Here is a 19,219-nt window from a genome sequence, read left to right as displayed (position 1 = left end):
TGAGTGGGTGAAACTCCTGAGCATCATTTAACCAAGCAGAGGGCCGAACATCTGCCACTTTAACCCATTAACGGGGGCTTGGATTAAACCCTGTCCTCCACATGCTCAGCTAACACCAGACAGGATCAGACTCCTCAGAGAGCACATCCCAGAATTCCACACTGTGCGGGAGCCTCGCCGAAACACCAGAATCCTCCAAGTTTTAGAAGTAGTCTTCTCTCTCTCTGCGGATTTTATTTGTGGACCTTCCAGTTCCTGAGGAGGTGAAGCTTCCAGGCAGGGGGGGTCAGAGAGGAGGTGGGCAGGTGGACAGGTTGGAGTAGGCCACTAAAGGAAGAGGAGGAGGAGGAGGCCTGTAGGAACCTTCCTGCCCCCACCCTGCCCTCTGCCACCCACGCCCTCAGACCTGCAGCTGCAGACAGACACCCTGCAGAGCATCACAGAATCAGGCTTTAAAGGCAGCACCAAGCAGCAGCAAAACAACCAAAAACATGTATTAATGTCACTATGAATTGTTGCTGCACTCTAAACTGAGACCATCTGTTCAATATAACGGATGAAATGTTGCTGGAAATGAAGTGTTAGATTATATGAGGTGGAAATAATAATGGGAACAGCCGTGATAACAGACTGCTAGGGGCACTGTCGTACTGGGCTGGACGCTAATAAGGAGCATTTGTCAGCTCCCTGAACACTGTTTAACCATATTAGCTGTCTGTCTAGCTTTATCGTGTTTGACTACACTGACCAGATTTATCTGCACATGATTTTGCATCTTTTTTTTTGCCTCAAAGGGCCACTGCTTAAAAAAAAAATCTGATTTTGAGTAGATAAAGCTGAAACATTTTAATATCACCAGTAAATTTGTAATATTTCAAAAGCTTCAGACTAATAACTTAAGACCAGATATGACATCCCACAAACCTAATTCAGACCCTGAAATGGAAAAAAAAATGATTGACAAATCATTTGATTGACAAATCAAAATGATTGACAAATCATTTTTTTTCCAGTTGTGAGACGAAAAGTGAGTTTCATGCATTACCAGCGCTTCAATAAAATCCCCGAATTCAACCCCAGTCCCACTCAGTTCTTGGTTTCTCCACTAGGCATCTTAAACGCGTCATATACGAATCACTTCTTACATGACGCACACATGCATTCTGCTCCTTCTGTGGTGTTAGAGACAACATACGGTACCTCTGTTGCCTTTCCATGCACAGACAGCAGGCAGAGTGTGAGCCTCACTCCTGGAGCTCTGTCAGAGCCACACAGCATGCAGCTCTATCATCCTTACTCTGGGCAGGACCGTCCACCCCGCCGCCAGTCGTCATGCTGCGGCTGCGGCTCGTCAGCTTCTTCAGCTCGCTGGCGAAGGAAATGACTTTCTTTTTGTCCTCCCGCGCCACCTGGAAGCAGAAATACATTCATGTTACTGAAATACATAAAAGAAATGTGCAGGTAAATACAGGCTGACAAAACTGTACATTTAATCCTTCAATCAATGCTTTTTCACATCATTATCTTCACTCATTTTATCTCAATTATCTAAAAGGAAAAAACTGAACAGAACTTTAAAAAATGATTAAACCTTTATTCAATGAGGCAGCTCGTTTAAACAGTCTTATCTACAAAGTGACATGCACAAAAGGCCTCAAGTGGTTCATAAATAATATCAATACTGACAGATATGCAACGTATAAAAACTTTGAACACGATAAGCAGGAAAAAAACCCAAAGGACACAAAAAAGGGACAAACAAGGGAAGCAGCAGCAGGTTAAAGGCACAGACAGGTGGTGAGATGCAGGGATAAGCACATAACAACATGGAAATGTACACATACAAAGTTAAGACCATGAAGCTGTTGGTTAAATCATTTTACAACAGCAGCACAGTAAAAAAAAAAGTACAGAAACATGCACATAAATATTAAATATATTCAATAAAAACATGGAATACAGAAGCTATAAAGTCTCTAGCATTGCAAATGAGTCGGCACGTTCAGAGCTACCTGCTCCTTGAGTTTAAGTATGAACTTCCCGGCGCCCCGCCAGCGACTCTGAGCTTGATAGACGCACTCGTGATCCAGCAGCACCCGCTGCAGAGGCTTGGGGGTGGAGGACTTCTTAGAGCTGGCGTCCTTGGTCACTTCCTCCATCAGGACGTAGTCGCATGGATTGGGGTTAGATAGGATACTGTAGGAATACTTGGCCTTTGACAAAGTCTGGACAAGACATAGGAGACACAAATGAAGCCGCTTTAAGGTTCGTACACACGTCGTGGAAACTTCCTGTGGAGCGCCCTCGACTCTGCTCACCTGCTGGATGATGTCCTGAGCAGTGCTGTAGCGCGGGGCCTTGATCACAGTGTGAGGCTGCTCTGGTGAAACTTCATGGACCTGGACGAAGAAAATATCATCATCTACTCCTCCTCCTCCCCCTCCTGCTCCTTCTCTACCTCCCACAGTCAACTCCTCCTCCCCCTCCAGTGCCGTGTTCTTCTCATTTAAGTTCTGCAGGAAGAAAACCACAGAACAGATGTTGGAGAATTCTAGATTTAAACCAGCACTTGATGTTTAAAAGACCATTTTTGCCTGTAAATGAGTGTGTTTATAGCACAGCTGCTGTAGCAGACTTATACAGGACAGCCACAAGGGGGAGCCATAGTCTACGTGATAGGCTCCTTTAGTTTAAATGGAGGTGTTTGCGGACCCTGTGTGTACCTCCTCTCTTGTTTTGAGGCACATCCTCCCCACATATCCCTCCTCAGTGTTCCAGCTGGACACCAGTCTGACCACCTCCTCCTCGGGCGCTAGAGGACGATGCTGAGCACAGCGCTTCACCTCGCTGCGCTCCTTCAGCAGGGGAACCTTCTCCTCGCACAGGAAGTACTCTGATGGGTTTCCTGCAGATGCTACCACCTGAGGGGCAGCGACACATCATATGACAATGGAAAAATCTCCAAGAGATGGACAGAAATCTTCATGTCTGAAGAACTAACCATGTCTAGCAGCTGTTTGGCGGTCGTCTGCTCTGTGACACAGAACACGGTGAAGGGCTCGGGACCGGGAGCCCCATACAGCGTCACCCTGTGCTGCTGCGACCCACGTTTCTCCTCTGAGCTGAACAGCTGTGACGACAGCAAGAGAGACATGACATTTCTGCATCAGTCTCTCTTTTTTCTCTCAGAGAGCATTTCTCTGTGGTGGAAGAAGTATTCGAAACAGCATGTGTGCATGACCATAATTGTATTTAAAGTATTACAAAAGCAAGTTTTTATGGTAGTCAGTAGTATTATCTATGCAGTATCAACCCTGGCAGTCTCTGAACTTGATAACAAGTCATACCAGTGATGAGGGAGTGGCGCCCCCTGTTGGACCGTCCTCAGTTCTGCGGCTGTAGATAAACAAGCTGGACACTTCGAGAGGTTCGTTATGTTGTGTCCTCAACTGGACGTGTCTGTAACCTGAAACACACACACAACAGGAAAATGTATTTGGATTGCGCATAAACAGATAACGCTTCTACACCGACGCATGACGAGACACAGGCCTCTGCTTGTGTGCAGAGCGGCTCAAGTTGATAAAACAAACCTCAATCACGTTCACTTTCTGTCATCTCTCAAGACATTTTCACAGATGTTCTGGCAGTTTTCTGAATGGAACTGAGCCCGCATATTAACGGATTGAAACAGGCTTTTTTGCATGAACTCTGGATGATAACGGCCACAGCTTAGACCCGTCCTTTGTCAACGTGACGTCTGTTATGTGTGAGACCCCTACCCGGCTTGAGCGCCTTCAGAGGCAGAGTCCTCTGAGCGGTAGTCTGTGAACTGTTGTTCTCCACGACGGCGAAGCGCAGGAAGCACATTTCTTCAAAGTGCACGCTGAACTGAAAGTGCTCGCTCCACATGGGGTTGAGGGTGTTGCGGTGGATGGGTTTGGTTCGGAAGTGGCAGCTGTCGATGGGCATGCCCAGAATGTCCACCTCGATGCAGGGGCTGCCGGCGGTGTTACCGGGACAGACGTTCTGACCAGAGACAATCTGAGAGAGGGGACAGAAGAGGCGATTAAAGAGTAACAGCCATTACACCATGTGAGAACACGAGCAGTTAAGATTCTTTGCTGTCACTAAATCAAGCTTATAGTCAGTTAATTTGATGAAGCAGGCCGGAGAAGCCAAACAACCGTCAATGAAGTCACTCTGACCTGCCAGCAAAGACTATTTCAACTTCTTTCAGTCTCTCTTTCTCTCTCTCTCTCTCTCTCTCTCTCACACACACACACACACACACACACACACACACACACGAATGCACAGGTTTTATGAGCTTGAGATCATCCCTCTGTTTATACTTTACCAGCTCAGTGTTCATGTTGCCTCATGACAGCATGAGAGCACATAATCTGAAGCTCGTAGATGATCAAGAATGTCAGCGGATAAAGGCAGCAACTTTATCAACATCTCAGAATTATTAACACGATTGTTCTGTGTTGGTAGCATTAGTTAAAGCTGTTATTGACTCGGGTTATTAGGGACCTTCATGACACATGAACAAACACAAATAACCACTTCATGTCAACAAATTGTACACTGTGACCTAGAACACTAACACACTATTACTTGTGTTCAAGTGGATACACGCAGGCCTCTGAAACCAGATTTGGAGCAATACGTTCAAGCTTCCATTGTTCATTTCCACACACCACGCGCAGCAAGTGACACAAAGTGATGAAAAGCACAGACAGAACAATAAATACAGTCAGAGAGGGAGAGTGTGGGGCATTCAGACAAAGCGTGGACGTATTGCAACGCCGAGCTTTTATGAGGTCCTGTTCTCATTCACAGTTATATGGAATTAACTGGGTGGTCTTCACAGCTGTCAAATAATGAATGCACATACAGAACACTTCACCATAAAGCTGTCCAAACACACCTTAATGGAATTTTGAGCACTTTAAGAGTGTGTGTTTGAGTGTCCAGTTAGCAGGTATGCTAATAAAGAACAGGAAAGACAGAAACTTCAAATATTCAGGACACATTTTAAAAAAGATCCGCATTTATAATTTCGTTTTTGTCAAAAATGAGATTTCTTTCAAGGCAGCATCTAAGAAACTAAAGTGCTTGCTCATCAAACACTTTGCAACGGGGGGTAAGGATGTTATTTTATATATGAGAATGAAAACGCAGCACTCCTGAAACTGACAGTATAAAAGAAGACATTTTCGAATTTCTACAAGCAGACAGGACGCTTAAGAAGTGAGGATGAAGGTGAAGAGGTCAAACTGTTTTCTTCCATTCTGCTTCGTATATCAGCTTAACTCACAGTGAGGGAATAGACGGCGGGGCTCATTTTCTCCACGTCCCTCTCCACTGGACAGAACTGCTGATAGAGCGGACAGCTACGGTCCCACAGCACTGCCGGCTTCAGGACATAGCCACAGCCACCATTAGCCTCGAACAAGGCTGTGTTCAACTGCATGGGCAGGTCTGCGAGGGGAAGGAGAGTGAGTTCAAAATATTAAAAAGAGCACCAAAATAGCTTGGATTAAAAGCCTCAACTCCACCTTGAGGGTGTTGGCAAAAGAGGTAATTAAGACAAACAGGATCCAGTTTGGGTGTGATGTAACAGCAGTGACATTTCCTGTTTGACCCAATTGAATTTTAAGTGTCCTATAAACACAACTCTTCCATTCCAACTGGAAAAAAAACAATTTTAGAAGCAGAGAGGACATGAGGGGTGAGGGAGCGAATTAAATAAGAAGAGAAGGATCAAAAGGGAATGAGAGAGGAGGATGAGAGATTTTTCTTTAATATAATATGCCTTTTAGAGAAAATAACTTCATCTATCAGAGGTCAGGCAGCGAACACGGAGGACAGAGAATGTGTGGAAATGGAGAGATAGAAACAAATGATCCCTTAAAAAGAGCATGATGGATCAATTTATGTGTAACTTTTCAAAGATAAAACACAAACTCGTTTTAACGTGTAGTCTCATCCAACTTAATCTGAGATTTCTTACTTTTTCTCAGTGGAAAATTGGCTGCAGACGCTCACCAATTTCAAGGCTTTGCAAAGCAGTAAGAACAGATATTATCCCACAGAAGAGAGCCTGGAGTTATTTTCTATTGGTTTACAGAGGAGGAGGATGGTAGAACAGAACAGAATATACTCTTCAGTCATCTCTTCTTTATACGTGAGTCCTGAGATGCAAGTGAGAAAAAAAATTCTGGTGATCAAAGTTTTGTCTCCTGTGTTGGTGTTTTCTTGGTGTGACAACAAAATTATCAAGGTACATATATCATGTGTTAGCAACTTATATAACATTACTGACATGTCTTTCTCTTGGCTACAAATGTATTTCAATCAGTGCTAATCTGCCATTAGCATTAGCCAGACTGTTGTTAGCCATTAGCCCACTATAGCTAGCGAATGAAAAAGAGACAGTCTGGCTAACCAAAAGACACAACTGAGCTTAAGTCACCTGCATAGCTAACATTAGTTTACTGGTATGTCAGTCATGGTAAAACTTCATCCCCCATGGATGAATGGACATTTGGACACTGCTGACTTCTGATGAGTAGAATTATTGTATTCAAGTGTCTTGAAGAAAGACATGACAGTAATGTTTCATAACTACATACATACGTCATTTGCTAACACAATATATGTACTTTGTGTTTGGAGAGCGTGGAGACATTAAATCTTCCCTGAAAGAAAACATCAATGCTTTTAGTCCTTCTCAGCATCTTGTGGCCAAAGTAAGAAGAAAAAAAGCACCTAACAAAGCTTTTTTTCCACCTGTTTTTACAGATGAAAAAGGTAAGTTAGAAAAACAGCATCTCTGCACGGTGTCCTCACCATCAGTCTGGTAGTTGAGTGCCACCAGCTGAATGCCGTGCAGCCAGAAGAGCAGAGGGTTGGGGTTTGTGGAGTCGATCCTGGTGGCTGCTGGGTAGGTCCTGAGCAGCTGGCACACCGTGTGCTGGATCAGCTTCTGAGAGTAACGCCGGCACAGGCGCTTGGCGGCATTCTCGTTGACGGAGGAGATGTGGTAGCACTTGGGTGTGCGGATGATGGCGCTGAGAGAGGTGGGGGGGTTGAGGACGGGAGACGTCTGCTGCTCCTCCCAGCTCAGCCGCTCAGCGCCACCTAGTGAAAGGAGAAAGATAGGCTTTATAAGCTTGCGTTCTTTGGCTCACCGATAACAAATTCTCCTAATACTGGCGTGATGTTTTACAACAAATTATCCTAATGGATCACTTCAAAACTATTACAGCATATTTGTTGAGCCTGCTTTGCACTGTGGAGAGTCTTTAGCTGCTCTCCAGTTGCAGTCATTTTAATCTGCACCTCTGAATACGCTTAACTGGATTACAATGTTTAAGTGGGAGTCCTGTATTGTTTTCCTTTGCTGTTTACACACATATTCAAATATGCATCCACCTACTCTTCCTCAGGCATTTACATTTTTAGGAATATCTCAACGAAAATACATATATTAATATATCTTCCTTTGCACGCACACCCATACTGAAAAATAGCACCCCTTGGCCCTGTGTACCTTTCCCAGGGGTGCGGCTCTGGCTTGTGACCTCCCCCGTTGTGCTGCAGCGAGCAGGAGCCGTGCCAAATATGGACTTCCTGCTCTTTCCCCGGTCCTTCCCTCTGCTAGAGCCAGCTGGAGACAGCGTGGACAGGCCTGGGTTCCCACACAACGAGACGTAGACAGAAGAAAGAGGTCAGTAATGAAACACAGACAGACTGGAGACACCACACACCACACTCATGATGGAAGTATCTGTCTCAATTTGTTTCTCAAAATGCAGAAATCACTTTCTCTAAATGCTGTTACTTTCTGTCATAATGAAGAAGTTGGTCTTCTCCCTCCCAGACATCACTCCAACTGCATCTTAATGAGGTTTAGAGCTAACAGCAATGATTTTAAGTTTTGTATTATTTGCAATACAGCTGCAGAACCGTATGTTTCGTCTTTAAAAACAAACCTGTTATTATTCTGTAAAGAACTTGCCGAAAATCTGTGTTATAACATGGAAAATGCAGCATAGAAGCACATAGATGCTTCTAATCATCTCTGCAAAGGTCGTGTTTGTTAATCGCACCAAAATGAATCAAAGTACAGTCATTTAACCAATGATTTATTCATGCAAAACGCTGCATGTAACACATTTAAACGCTGTTAATCTTGAGCTTTTTCGTATTTGATGTCAAATCTCTTCTTCTCTCCAAAAAAAAATTGAGATGACAAATTCGCCATGCATTTCTGAATAATGAGTGATTTAAATGTTTGCAGACAAGCATTTAGAAGAACTATGTCCATCTGCAGCCACTAGACAGCAGACAGCAGAAACCAGTCTGCTGTCTGTCTGAATTGGGCTACATGCCCCGTCGTCTCTCCCTCTCAGATCTCAGGTCCCTGGAAACAGTAAACAAATAAAATACCAAGTGGAAACACAGGAAGGTTTATAAGGGCAAGTGTCACGCAAAGAAAAGAGGACGCAAGCAGAGAAGGGAACACTTGAGGGAGGAAAGAGGAGATAAGAGGTTGATATTTAAGGGACAAAAAGAAATAATGGAGATAAATGGTAGTAAGGAATGAAGACACAGTGGATCCCAATAAATAGGAAAGAGTTTTTAAGGGTAGAGAAAGAAAAGTCAAGCATCCTGAACTGAAAATTCAGCCATTTTTTCATTTTAAACACACATGTGACAAAGGCCATGGGTCAGATTTGAACCTGGGGTACTAAACTATAATCCAGGACATGCCAAAACATTCCCTGAATGACGGTATATCACAGCTCTGCTGCTGTTGTGCTGCTCTGGGACTGACAACATAATAAAGTAACCCTATCTTTCCCATGGGAGAGAAAAAGATTCCTCATCTGGGTGGGTGTCCTGTGTGGGAGAGATATTAAATGCCTTGCAATGAAAAAATTCGAGAAACACAGGGAGAGGTTTGACCTCTTGAATATGACATGGGAGTGGATTAGAGAGGGACAAGACAGAAAGAAAGGAGACAACGATAAGCATATCAGGAGTAAAAGAGGAGAGGGTGGAAGACAGATTTTGACAGAATAAATCATTTTGTGCTGGGAGAAGAATCCGTGTAGGAGAGAAGGGAAAGAAATGTGTGTGACAATGGAAAGTAAAGAAAGGGAAAGAAGTGTGTGTGAAGTATTCTCTACCGGGGAATTTCACGGCCTGGCAGTAGATGATGAGGTCAGACAGCTCCTGGGCAATCTGTCGACTCTCCTTCTTGTTCTGAGGAAGGTAAAACTCCTCGCCCAGCTCCATGTCAAACACCTAGATGAGCAGGTAGACACGGGACAAGGAAAACATGGTTTGACCTGAAGAGACAGTGATGGGACATCATGCAGTAGATACGCAGGCAGAAGTAGAACACATTCAACCTCCATGCCAGGTCGCTATCCAAAATCATTAGCAAATTCAGTCTAAACAAACAACTTTCTTTTTAACTAATTTCTGTTGACTTCAACATATTTCCAAGTCTTTGATGTAATCTGCCAGATAAAAAAAAAACATCAAGCAAATAAATCCAAAATAAATTACTTATAAGCAGTGGCTTGAATCCAAACAGCCAGAATACCCACTGGAACCAAATACTGTAGCTATAAAAACTGACTTCTTTTTAGGAATATTTAAAAGTATACAAGTTAAATGATTCAATGCAGGCACAGTTGCAGCAGTGAGGTCACTTTAATACTGTCGTTCCCTACCTTTCCTTTGCTCTGCGTAGTGCTATCAGACTTCTTCATCCTCTTCGGTATTTCATCAACAGGTTGCTCTTCTTTGTCTGCTGAGCTCTTCCCCTCGGGCTTGTCATCCAGGATGTTATCTATGTTGAAAACACAGCGAATTTTAAAGGCTCCCTGCTGTTCAGAATGGATCTGTCAGAGCACACATCCCCAGGATATGTTCTGCAGGTGAATCGAGTGTCAAAAACAATGATTTTGAACCACATGGAAAATGCAACAAATATGTTTGAGTCAGTCAGGTTGAGATATCTGCAAATCAAGCAAGCACACCCCCAAACGCACCTCTTTTTAAGGCTTACTTATTCCTCAAGGACATATTTCTTAATGAATTGTATCCCAGTCAACCATGCGACTATGGGCAGCAGCATAGCAGACGACATTTGAGCCAGGAGGCAAAAAACTGACAATGATCCAGCTGGGATTTGAAATTTATTTGCTAAGTACAAATTGTGCATCGGAGTTGACAGTTGCTCTTGATGTACTGTAGGCTAAATCACCAGCAAGACATACATCAGAAGAAGTATATTTAGCTTACTGCTTGTAAAAACAAATGCTGAGTTGGGTTTTTTCTTGTCAATTCAATAAAATCAGAGCATTAAGTGGAGACTTGAGTTAGATAGTTCAGCAATGTTTGATTACTTATGCCTTTGAGACACCTGCAGGTGGGGACAATTACAGAGTAATTATATGGAAGAAGCCGTTATCTGTATCCCTAACTACTTGCAGATCCCACGAGCATATTCCCAAGCCAAACACCCACAAAGCCCCCCTCCTCATTGACTTTCAAAGCAATGTCTATCAACTGTAAACAGGGGCAACAGTAGGGAGTTCTTCCCTTTGCTCCCAGTCCTCCTACACGTACATCGCAGCCAAAGAAATATCAGCTTGAAAATGCAGAAGCTTTTTATCACAGGAAATTTGTTTAATTCCTGACATTCGGGATCTTTTCACTGGTAGTAGCCAGAGAGGTGACTTGGACCAGACTGCGACTGGAGGGAGCTACCGCTAAACAAGAGATGGTGGCAACTTGGCAGTTTAGTGCTCAACGGTTTATGTTTCCTGGGGTGGCTGATGTTGAGTACAAGCATGTGGAGAAAAATGGAGACGAAAACTGAAACCACTCTGAGGTTTAGTTTGGAGAAATGGTTTTTGAAAGGTCTGTGATCGGTAAACACTTCCGACAGGGACAAGCAGAGGGCAAGGATTAGGAGAGAGCAGTGCTGGGACTGGGACCGGGACAGGGTAGTTTCCCCTGGTCTGTTGTTTAGTGTGGGGGCAGCGTAGGGCCTGAGAAACCAGATGGCTTTGTTTTGTTTCCCTGATGAGCCTGCCCAGCCACTGGCGAGGTCACAAATACAGTAAGAAGGGGAGGAGAGAGGGAGGTGATGTGTTTGTGGGAGAAAAAGAAATCATGCAGTGTTTTATTGTAAAAACACTGAATTTTGATGTCATGGACAGTCAGCCTCGAGGTAGACAGTTTGGTCCCATCTTGCCCTGAAAGCAGTTCAACAGTGTGGCAGATTGTACTGTAGCTTGCGTCTTAAAGCAGGACATCTAAAACACATTGTATCAAACAGGCAGGCGCACACAAACACAGCACAAGCTCACATCACAGGTGACTCTAATCACACTGTCCACAGTGACAGAAGAATGATTTAGTCATTTTGGATGATGAGCGAATATTAAAGACATTTTCATTGAAACGTGGCACAAGAAAAACTGCTGGAGCAAGCTGGGAGTTAAGGATGCTTCTTGTATTATTGCAATTATATCATAGTCATAAAACAATCATAGCAAACACTGATGTCGCTAACCACTCACTGTTAGCAATTTAGTAGTGATAGATATGCTTTGATGGCACCCTATTGAGATTCTAAAACCATTATGAGTTCGAGTGATTACAAAGTGGAGTCATAATGTCTGTGCTGTTGTAAAAATGTCTGAAGAACACCCATGGTTGGCCTTATTTTATTAGCTACAGTGGAGAGTGAGGGAGGAGGTCAAACCCTCACTGTTAGCACATTAATTATATCTCCATATGAGAAGCAACAAAGCTTCCAGAATCATTTTTACTATCAAATGAATCGGAGTTGCGCAGCTGCTGCTTGCTATGCACGATACACAGCTACAGTGCTGCAGAGCATAACCTGACATCCACAAACAGCAGAAAGCTAGCAGCTGTCACAGTACGCAGGCACATACAGGAATCATCTACAACAATGATGCACATCACTGATGCCTAAGTGTTTCTTCTGTAGTCGTTCTGCAGTGGTAGACAACCATAGCAAGGACCCATAATTTCCCCCTAAAGCTCCAAAGAGCCCATTTTAAGATACTAATAAGGAGTGATCACAATGTATCAGTGACAGACCGCCAACTACCACTGCAAAGCAAAACTCAGTGGAAACACTGGTACACAGAGAGGTGCATCAGAGCCGTGCATTTACCTTCCAGGCCATATGAGGCAGTAGAGGCTGTGAGGACATCGGCTAAGTGAAAAACAGGCGAGATAAAATAGGAAAGGTATGGAGTGAGAACAGTGTCAACGTTAACAGAGACTTAAGTGTGGGAGAAAAAAAAGAGAGACAGAATAAAGGTGTGAACAGAAACTGATTCAACAGAAGAATCTCAACAGAATCTATGTGGCATTTTAACCTGAGAGTCCACGGAAAGCTTGTTCAGTTGAGTTTTGTGTTAGCCTTTCAAAGTGTTTTCTGCTTACCATCTGACAGAGACTCGTAGTCATAATCGTACTCGTCTTCCTCCTCTTCCTCCTCCTCGTTGGTGTGGTTTCCAGGCGAAGTAACCCCTGATGACCCATTGCTAGCCTGGGCCTGCATGTGGGCCAGTTGGTGAGCCTGAGATTAAAATATTGTAAAAAATAAAAAACATAAAGTGTTGCAAGAAAATGTGCGATAGGAACTAACATCAACAAAAATATTCCCGTGTCTGATCAATATCTATTACATTACAAGCTCTTATATGCAGAGATATATAGTGTTTATACTTTAGTATTATGTGTGCAAGGTAAGCTGAAAATAGGGTGATGGGCACATTAGCATCTATTATTTACATGTGACGGCACTCTAATCAACAGTGTTAAATATTCAATATACTAATGCTGTCTGGAAGGCCATTTAAAGAATGGCTGGCATGAAATATAAATTATGTACATGTTTATATATGTGTGGACAGGATGTCTTTCTTTCTTCTCAAACCTTCTGTTTGAGTATGTCCACCGGCGCCTGGTGGGCTTTGAGCTTCTTGTTCTTGAGGAGGATCCTCCCCCGCAGCTGCAGCGGCGACGGCAGGTGAGGGTCATCGCTGAAGTCGCTTTCAAAGAGGAAGCGCGTCACGAGACGTTCCCCGCACACCGTCTGATGGGTAAATATTCACACGCGACAGGCAGACATCAATAAATCACCTCCTTTAATGTAGCCAGAATGTAATGTCAAGTGAGAGGAGGACAGGAAAATCAAAAGTGCTTTCATCAACACAAAACAACGTTGCAAATAAACAAGCCCGTGGTGACACAAGCTAGCCAGAGGCACAGAGCTATCTGAACATGAAAGACTTCTCCTTATCAAGCCACTCAGAGGTCCGTCTCCAGGGAGGATAGCATGCTGGGAAGTTTTGTTGGATGAAAGCGAGATGATATTCCATGATGCGTCTGTCATGCCCAGATATGTGTGGCCTTCAGTGTACAACTTAAAAAAGAAAAGACGGTTGCAGCCTGAAGATTAGAAAAGCAAGCCTCTGGCTGGAAACCGGCCAGTTCCAATGCCCGTGGCAGCTGAGAAAATCTGGGAAAGCGAATGAGTGGAGTTCTGCTCCTGCTCAAAAACTGCTGTTACAAGTGCAGTAGAGGAAAACATGTGCTTGTACTCGAAACTAGACTACTTGAAGGTGTAGGTGCATGTAATTCCCAAGATACAAAGGATGGCAAAGGTGCATGCATGCTTCTGCAAACTAAACTGTAAATTCTGTAAGTCTGTAACATCAAGTCTTTTTTTTAGACACAGCTGCTGTCATACCTTGAAGATTTCAGCCATCTTGCGTTGCTGTGGGAGGGAGCAGTGGTTCTCTATGGACAAGATGACGGGCATGTCAGAATTGACAAATGCAGACCGGTTAATGGCTTCCACCACATCCTGGAGGATTCATGGGAGAGATGCAATCCTTAGAAACAGCACTCCAGGTCAAATAAAAGTCAGTAAAATGCTGTGGAAACCAATATTAATGAGATTGACTGAAACGGCCCCTAGAAACAACATCAAATAAAATGCAGGTGTTTGAGGGCTCCGTTCAGGCCAACTCTGATTACATAAAGTAAACAGTATTGATATGGCTCTTAGCCGGTGAACTGAGGTCAGTTCTAAAAATTGACATTTGTTTGGTTTACTGAAGCAACAGAATTTCCGCCTGGACTACTTTAGTCAAAATAAATACATCATAAAGCAGTACAATGATGTCTGGCGATAAGTCCATGAAGTGAGGCATGGGAGCAGTGCACGAGGAGAGCCAGCGATTGGTTAGATCACTCATATGGACTTCTAACCTTAAAGGGGATCTTCGTGGTAAGCGTGTGTCCGTGATAAATAACGGGCATGCCGTCGTCTCCATCCCAGCAGTCCAACTCGACGCTCCTGCAGCCTTGCAGCAGCACCTGGTGTAAAATTACATTCAATGATCAGATGCAAACATAAAAAACCTTAAAGTAGTCTCTAAAAAACAAATCGCCTCTCTGACCTGACTGTAAAGCTCAACAGAGGACTCTCCTTTGAGCTGGTGTCCAGTCAGATAGGTGTTATGAGAAGACTCGATGTAGTAGTAGGACAGAGGGTACTGCAGCTCCTCTGCGTTCATCTGGGACTCCTCGATACGAGAAGCAAAGTTCTCCTTGTCCATCAGGAACCTGGTATGGAGAGACGGATGGTTAGATAACAATACATTAAGCCAACAAGCAACAATAAGATGTATTCAGGATTTCAGTGCTGACGTGAATATGCAATTTCTTTTGAAATACTTCATTTTTACTCTACCTTGCAAAGCCTTCAAATGACATCCAACCCATCTGTCTCATGCTTGATGAGGGCTCGAATTTCTGCAAGAAACAATTAATTACCATTATTGATCAGCAGTCCCTTTTCCTTCCTTGTGTCTCAAGTTTCTTTCATCCTTATTCTGTCCATCCATCTGGTGAATTCACAAGTCTATTTCAGCCCTTGCTACAGTATATGTCCTCCATCCCTCCATCCAGCTCATACTGCTATATAGTTTTTTAAGCACTATCCCTCCAGGCCCCAGATTTCACCTGTATAATGCTGAGAATCTCATCATAGCTCAGATGCTCTCTCTGACAGTTGACTAGGAAGTCGTTGAGCTGAGGGATAGCCAATCCCAAGACACCAAGCGATGCGTTTTCCACTCCCGTCCCGTTGGTCACAATGCTGGCTGCCGCAATGGCGTCTGAGATCTGCTTCTGGTTGTCAGACATTTGCTGCCTCGTCCGGATAAACAGGCCGAGATCAGAGCCATTACGGGTTAATAAGTCTGGAGAGGAGAGGAAGAGGTTTGGTGTGAGTGAGGGAGAACGAGTAAAAGGTGGTGCAGAGTGGTGCTTGTGGATATGTCTTTGACTGCTGACAGTCTTACCAAGGTCTGGCTGTAGCCCTGTGTCTTTGTCGTCTATCCTGAGGTTGGTGTAGAGAGGAGCAGACTCTGGACTTGAACGACTGCAGGGGACAGCATAGGTGTCAAACAGCTCCTTCAGGTCCTTCCTGCTTCGGATACTGTGGAGGAAATGATGCATAGCAGAATTTAGCCACTGTAGACTGATTAGCAGTTCATCATAGGATTTAATCCCAATAAATTCAGCAAAGTACAGACAGACGTGCCGAAGCATTGCCTTGTGGGAGACGAAATAAAATTGCCTGTCTCGACTTCAGAGCACTTGAACTTTGGATGAATTTATTCCATGTTTAATGCATTTGATTGCATCTACATGTCTTATCAAGGCCAACTTAAAAGTCACATTTATAGACTTTGATTTACTTGATTATATTTTGTTTGGCTACGCCTCATATGAGTTCTTCTGAGTGCTCTCGATAAAGAAACGGATGTGAGAGTTGTCTGAGTTGTCAGATGGCTAAATATAAGACATCTCTTTCGGAAAATAAGCATGATTTTTGAGAGGCTGATCTGCTGAAGTACTGCACCTCCATTTTCTCTGCATAGCTGAGCAAGAGCGGAATTTAAAAGGAAACTGCTGGGCAGCAGATGAGAGGATACGCTACAATCTAAGAAATGTAGGAGGACTGGTATGAAAATAATCCACTGCTTATCAAGGCAAAACACTGCTTCCTTTCATTTGACAGGGGAAAATATTACAGAAGCTAAATATTATAAAGACACGAATCCTAGGGATGGCATGATAACCTTGAGAAGCATTTGTTGAATGTGTTTTATCATGCTGTTTTCAGCTGCTATTGATAAAAACACAACAATTACACAAAAGCATTATAGAAGAAAAATACTGAACAGAACATGTACAATATACACAGATCAGTGCTTCAGGCCATTACTGACTGTGAACAGAAACATACTTACATTATGTGAATCTCTGCTTTAATGACAGTAACTTACACTACAGGACACTAAGAATGTCAAACAACACGATCTACTAGAATCATTTTTGGCGTTTACCTGAAGGACTTGAAGAGCTCAACAAACTCAATGAAGCTCATCGTGCTGTCAGAGATCATGAGGTTCTGGAAGCCTTTGAAACAGCCTTTGCCTCGACCGTGCCACGACCTGCTGCTCCATGCCCTAAAACCCACAAAGAAGAGCCAAAATATCTCAACCTGAATGAGAAGCAAAGGTGACTTTCACGCCGCCCATCCTCATATCCAGTCATATTTGTACCCTGGCTGTGATTTGGCTGTTCCTGAGAGGATTGGAGAGGACTGCGGTCGGGAATGGTTGGACCCTGCCATGCTGGAGGAAGAGGAGGATGAGGAAGAAGAGGCTAGCAATCCTTGGTTTTTATTGGATGAGAGGGAGAACGGTCCAGGGAAGCTGTCCTCTACGGAGACAAAGAGAAGTGAGCATGAATAAAAATCATACCGACGAGGACAGTATCACAGGAATGATCTATTAAGAGCTTGATGGCTTGTGAAGATCTTTGATTCTTAATGACTCCGTTAAGTGTCACCTGGATCTTCTTGGTCGATGCTGTCAGATTCTGGTCCGTTTCGATACAGTCCCTCCTTACAGCTCCGCGTTTTCCTGGAAACCATCTCGTCATCCGTGGCGTCCCCGCTGTCTCCCTGTGTTTGGTGTGTAAACACATACGCCACGTTAAAAACAAACTACATCTGATTGAGTCGGTAGGTATCACGAGGAGTGTAAAAACTGAGCTGTGGAGCGCCAGAGGCTTGCCATATGTGCAGTGCGCTCTCTATTATAACAGCTGTATCACTGGAGGAAACAGCAGAAAGCAGGGAGCTCTGTATGGACTTTAACATGTCGAATCAGTGGTATAATGGTGGAAATCCAGTCTATGATGTGAAAGATCAAAAGTATACCTGCAGGTACACTTTGCTTTCAAAAAGTGAGCTGGTGAATACCTGCTTTCTCATTTTGATAAGGATCTCAGCTAAATTGACAGAGAAAGTAACAACGACAGATTTTTTCAATGTACTGACCCTAACGAGGACCTTCTTCTTCTTCTTGGTCTTATCATTGATGCTCAGAGGGCTGTTTTTCTGGCTGGCAGGTTTCTCCACTCCACCCGTACCCATGTTCCACCTCCTCCCACCAAACAGCTCAATGGCATGGGCGAGCGTTGGGCCTTCGTACCTGCCATCCTCCTAACAGAGACAAACATGTGGAAACGGTGAACAGGGAGGAAGAAAACACAGACAAGGACGTCCAAAGACATTTATGGAAAAATAGGCATGTGTACAAGAAAGGTAGTTTACCTGATACAAACTGACATACTGCCTCCTCAGCCACTGCAGCCTTTGGTCAGGAAACTTCTTCAGTTTTCTGGTTGCATTCACCAGCTCTGACAGGCCCTTATGGAGCATTCGTGCCGTGTGGTTTGGGGCCACAAAGTGCAGCAGTCTGATGGCAGAAGTGAGCAGGTTAGTTAAAATACTGAGTGAACTGCGAGGTGTTTTACCAATGCATCAGTGTTCGAAAGTGGACTTCAAAGCAGTGTGCTGGTGGTAACAAGGCTCTAACCTGTTATCGGTGGTGCTGAGACCGTAGAGGAGGCTGAGACCGTTCTCCTCCACCGTCATCTGGCTCAGCTTGTTTTGCAAACATACAGCATGAACGTCCACTCCCTGGTGACCCAGGAAGACTGCCTGCATATTCCAATAAACACAATATTAGGACAATTATGAGGACAGTCGAACTAATGAATGTCAAATGCTACTCAAACACAAAACTGGTGTCTAACCCTTCAAGTTAAATTAACTTGAGAATTCAACTGGGAAATAACCATATTCGAAATAATGCAGCTACATTTTCTGGGGTCAGTGAGAAGTCATATTTTTTAAAAAGATAGAATAGAAACGTGTTATTTAACAGACCTTCACCACTCCCAGGTCCAAAAGGCCCTCCGCCAGTCCTGCCACGACAGTCTGACCTAGTCCCAGCGGTTGCTCTGTGGGGGTAGCCCCTCCGCTCTGAGGCTTACCTGCCAAAAATCAACACATTTACGACATGTTTGAAATGTAGTAAAGACACAGGAAATTGAGCAGCTTGCACACAAATGCACACATTTACAACAAGTTTAACTTGTGTGTCCTCCAACAAACCCAATGTTTACCTCCAGTGGATAATATGTTTGAAACATAATAATGACACAGGAAATATGATTTTTTTTATATATCGTGGATGCCTGTTTTCCATTTGTTTAAAGAGTAGTAATGAGACAGGAAATGGGACTCATCAGATATAAACATGTTGTTATGTTCTGATGTAAGTAACAGTTCGTTCAAGGTCACCTTATATTCACCTTAAAAACCCCACACTCCTTGTAAATAACCCTTTAAAATTAACAATAGTAAACAAAATTTACATATGTTATGAATAAAACAGTCCGAATAATACAAACTCAAGATTAAATAAACATAAATGACAGGTGGTTCCCAGCAGGGGAAATGCACATGTCATTTAAATTACATTGAAATCTTTTACATGATGACACTGTCATAATTTACCCCAGGTGAGTGTTGTGTTGTCAGGCTGCAGTCGCAGCAGACAGCGAGCTGTGAGGTGGCTGTCCTGGTCATAGTGGATGACCGTAGCCCCCTGCAGCAGAAACTGGTGAACATCTGGTTGCAGTGACAGTACGTACCTAGAAGAAGAAAATACACAAATCGTGGAGCGTCTGCTAAGTTATATACAGT

The 19,219-nt window shown here is 43.6% G+C and overlaps 1 protein-coding gene across 1 annotated transcript in view; it reads right to left on the bottom strand.

Moving 5' to 3' along the window:
- Positions 1–297: 297 nt before the first annotated feature.
- plce1 (phospholipase C, epsilon 1) overlaps positions 298–19,219 on the bottom strand; it is a 63,727-nt gene continuing 44,805 nt past the window's right edge. The window contains exons 15-44 of the mRNA XM_070990650.1: positions 19,031–19,167; positions 18,398–18,504; positions 18,045–18,169; positions 17,780–17,924; positions 17,504–17,668; positions 17,011–17,125; positions 16,722–16,881; positions 16,503–16,625; positions 15,453–15,589; positions 15,112–15,350; positions 14,840–14,901; positions 14,547–14,712; positions 14,356–14,463; positions 13,832–13,948; positions 13,016–13,174; positions 12,520–12,655; positions 12,245–12,286; positions 9,759–9,877; positions 9,207–9,324; positions 7,565–7,702; positions 6,862–7,152; positions 5,327–5,490; positions 3,783–4,044; positions 3,348–3,466; positions 3,002–3,130; positions 2,724–2,921; positions 2,319–2,513; positions 2,013–2,225; positions 1,201–1,409; positions 298–427 (exon numbers count right to left, since the gene is read on the bottom strand). Coding sequence (XP_070846751.1) covers positions 1,245–1,409; positions 2,013–2,225; positions 2,319–2,513; positions 2,724–2,921; positions 3,002–3,130; positions 3,348–3,466; positions 3,783–4,044; positions 5,327–5,490; positions 6,862–7,152; positions 7,565–7,702; positions 9,207–9,324; positions 9,759–9,877; positions 12,245–12,286; positions 12,520–12,655; positions 13,016–13,174; positions 13,832–13,948; positions 14,356–14,463; positions 14,547–14,712; positions 14,840–14,901; positions 15,112–15,350; positions 15,453–15,589; positions 16,503–16,625; positions 16,722–16,881; positions 17,011–17,125; positions 17,504–17,668; positions 17,780–17,924; positions 18,045–18,169; positions 18,398–18,504; positions 19,031–19,167 — 4,354 coding nt within the window. The 3' untranslated portion in view covers positions 298–427; positions 1,201–1,244. The remainder of the gene's footprint in view (positions 428–1,200; positions 1,410–2,012; positions 2,226–2,318; positions 2,514–2,723; positions 2,922–3,001; positions 3,131–3,347; positions 3,467–3,782; positions 4,045–5,326; positions 5,491–6,861; positions 7,153–7,564; positions 7,703–9,206; positions 9,325–9,758; positions 9,878–12,244; positions 12,287–12,519; positions 12,656–13,015; positions 13,175–13,831; positions 13,949–14,355; positions 14,464–14,546; positions 14,713–14,839; positions 14,902–15,111; positions 15,351–15,452; positions 15,590–16,502; positions 16,626–16,721; positions 16,882–17,010; positions 17,126–17,503; positions 17,669–17,779; positions 17,925–18,044; positions 18,170–18,397; positions 18,505–19,030; positions 19,168–19,219) is intronic.

This window comes from Chaetodon trifascialis, chromosome 21 (assembly GCF_039877785.1).
Source record: "Chaetodon trifascialis isolate fChaTrf1 chromosome 21, fChaTrf1.hap1, whole genome shotgun sequence".
Classification (NCBI taxonomy): domain Eukaryota; kingdom Metazoa; phylum Chordata; class Actinopteri; order Chaetodontiformes; family Chaetodontidae; genus Chaetodon; species Chaetodon trifascialis.
This window is presented reverse-complemented; position numbering and strand designations above follow the sequence as displayed.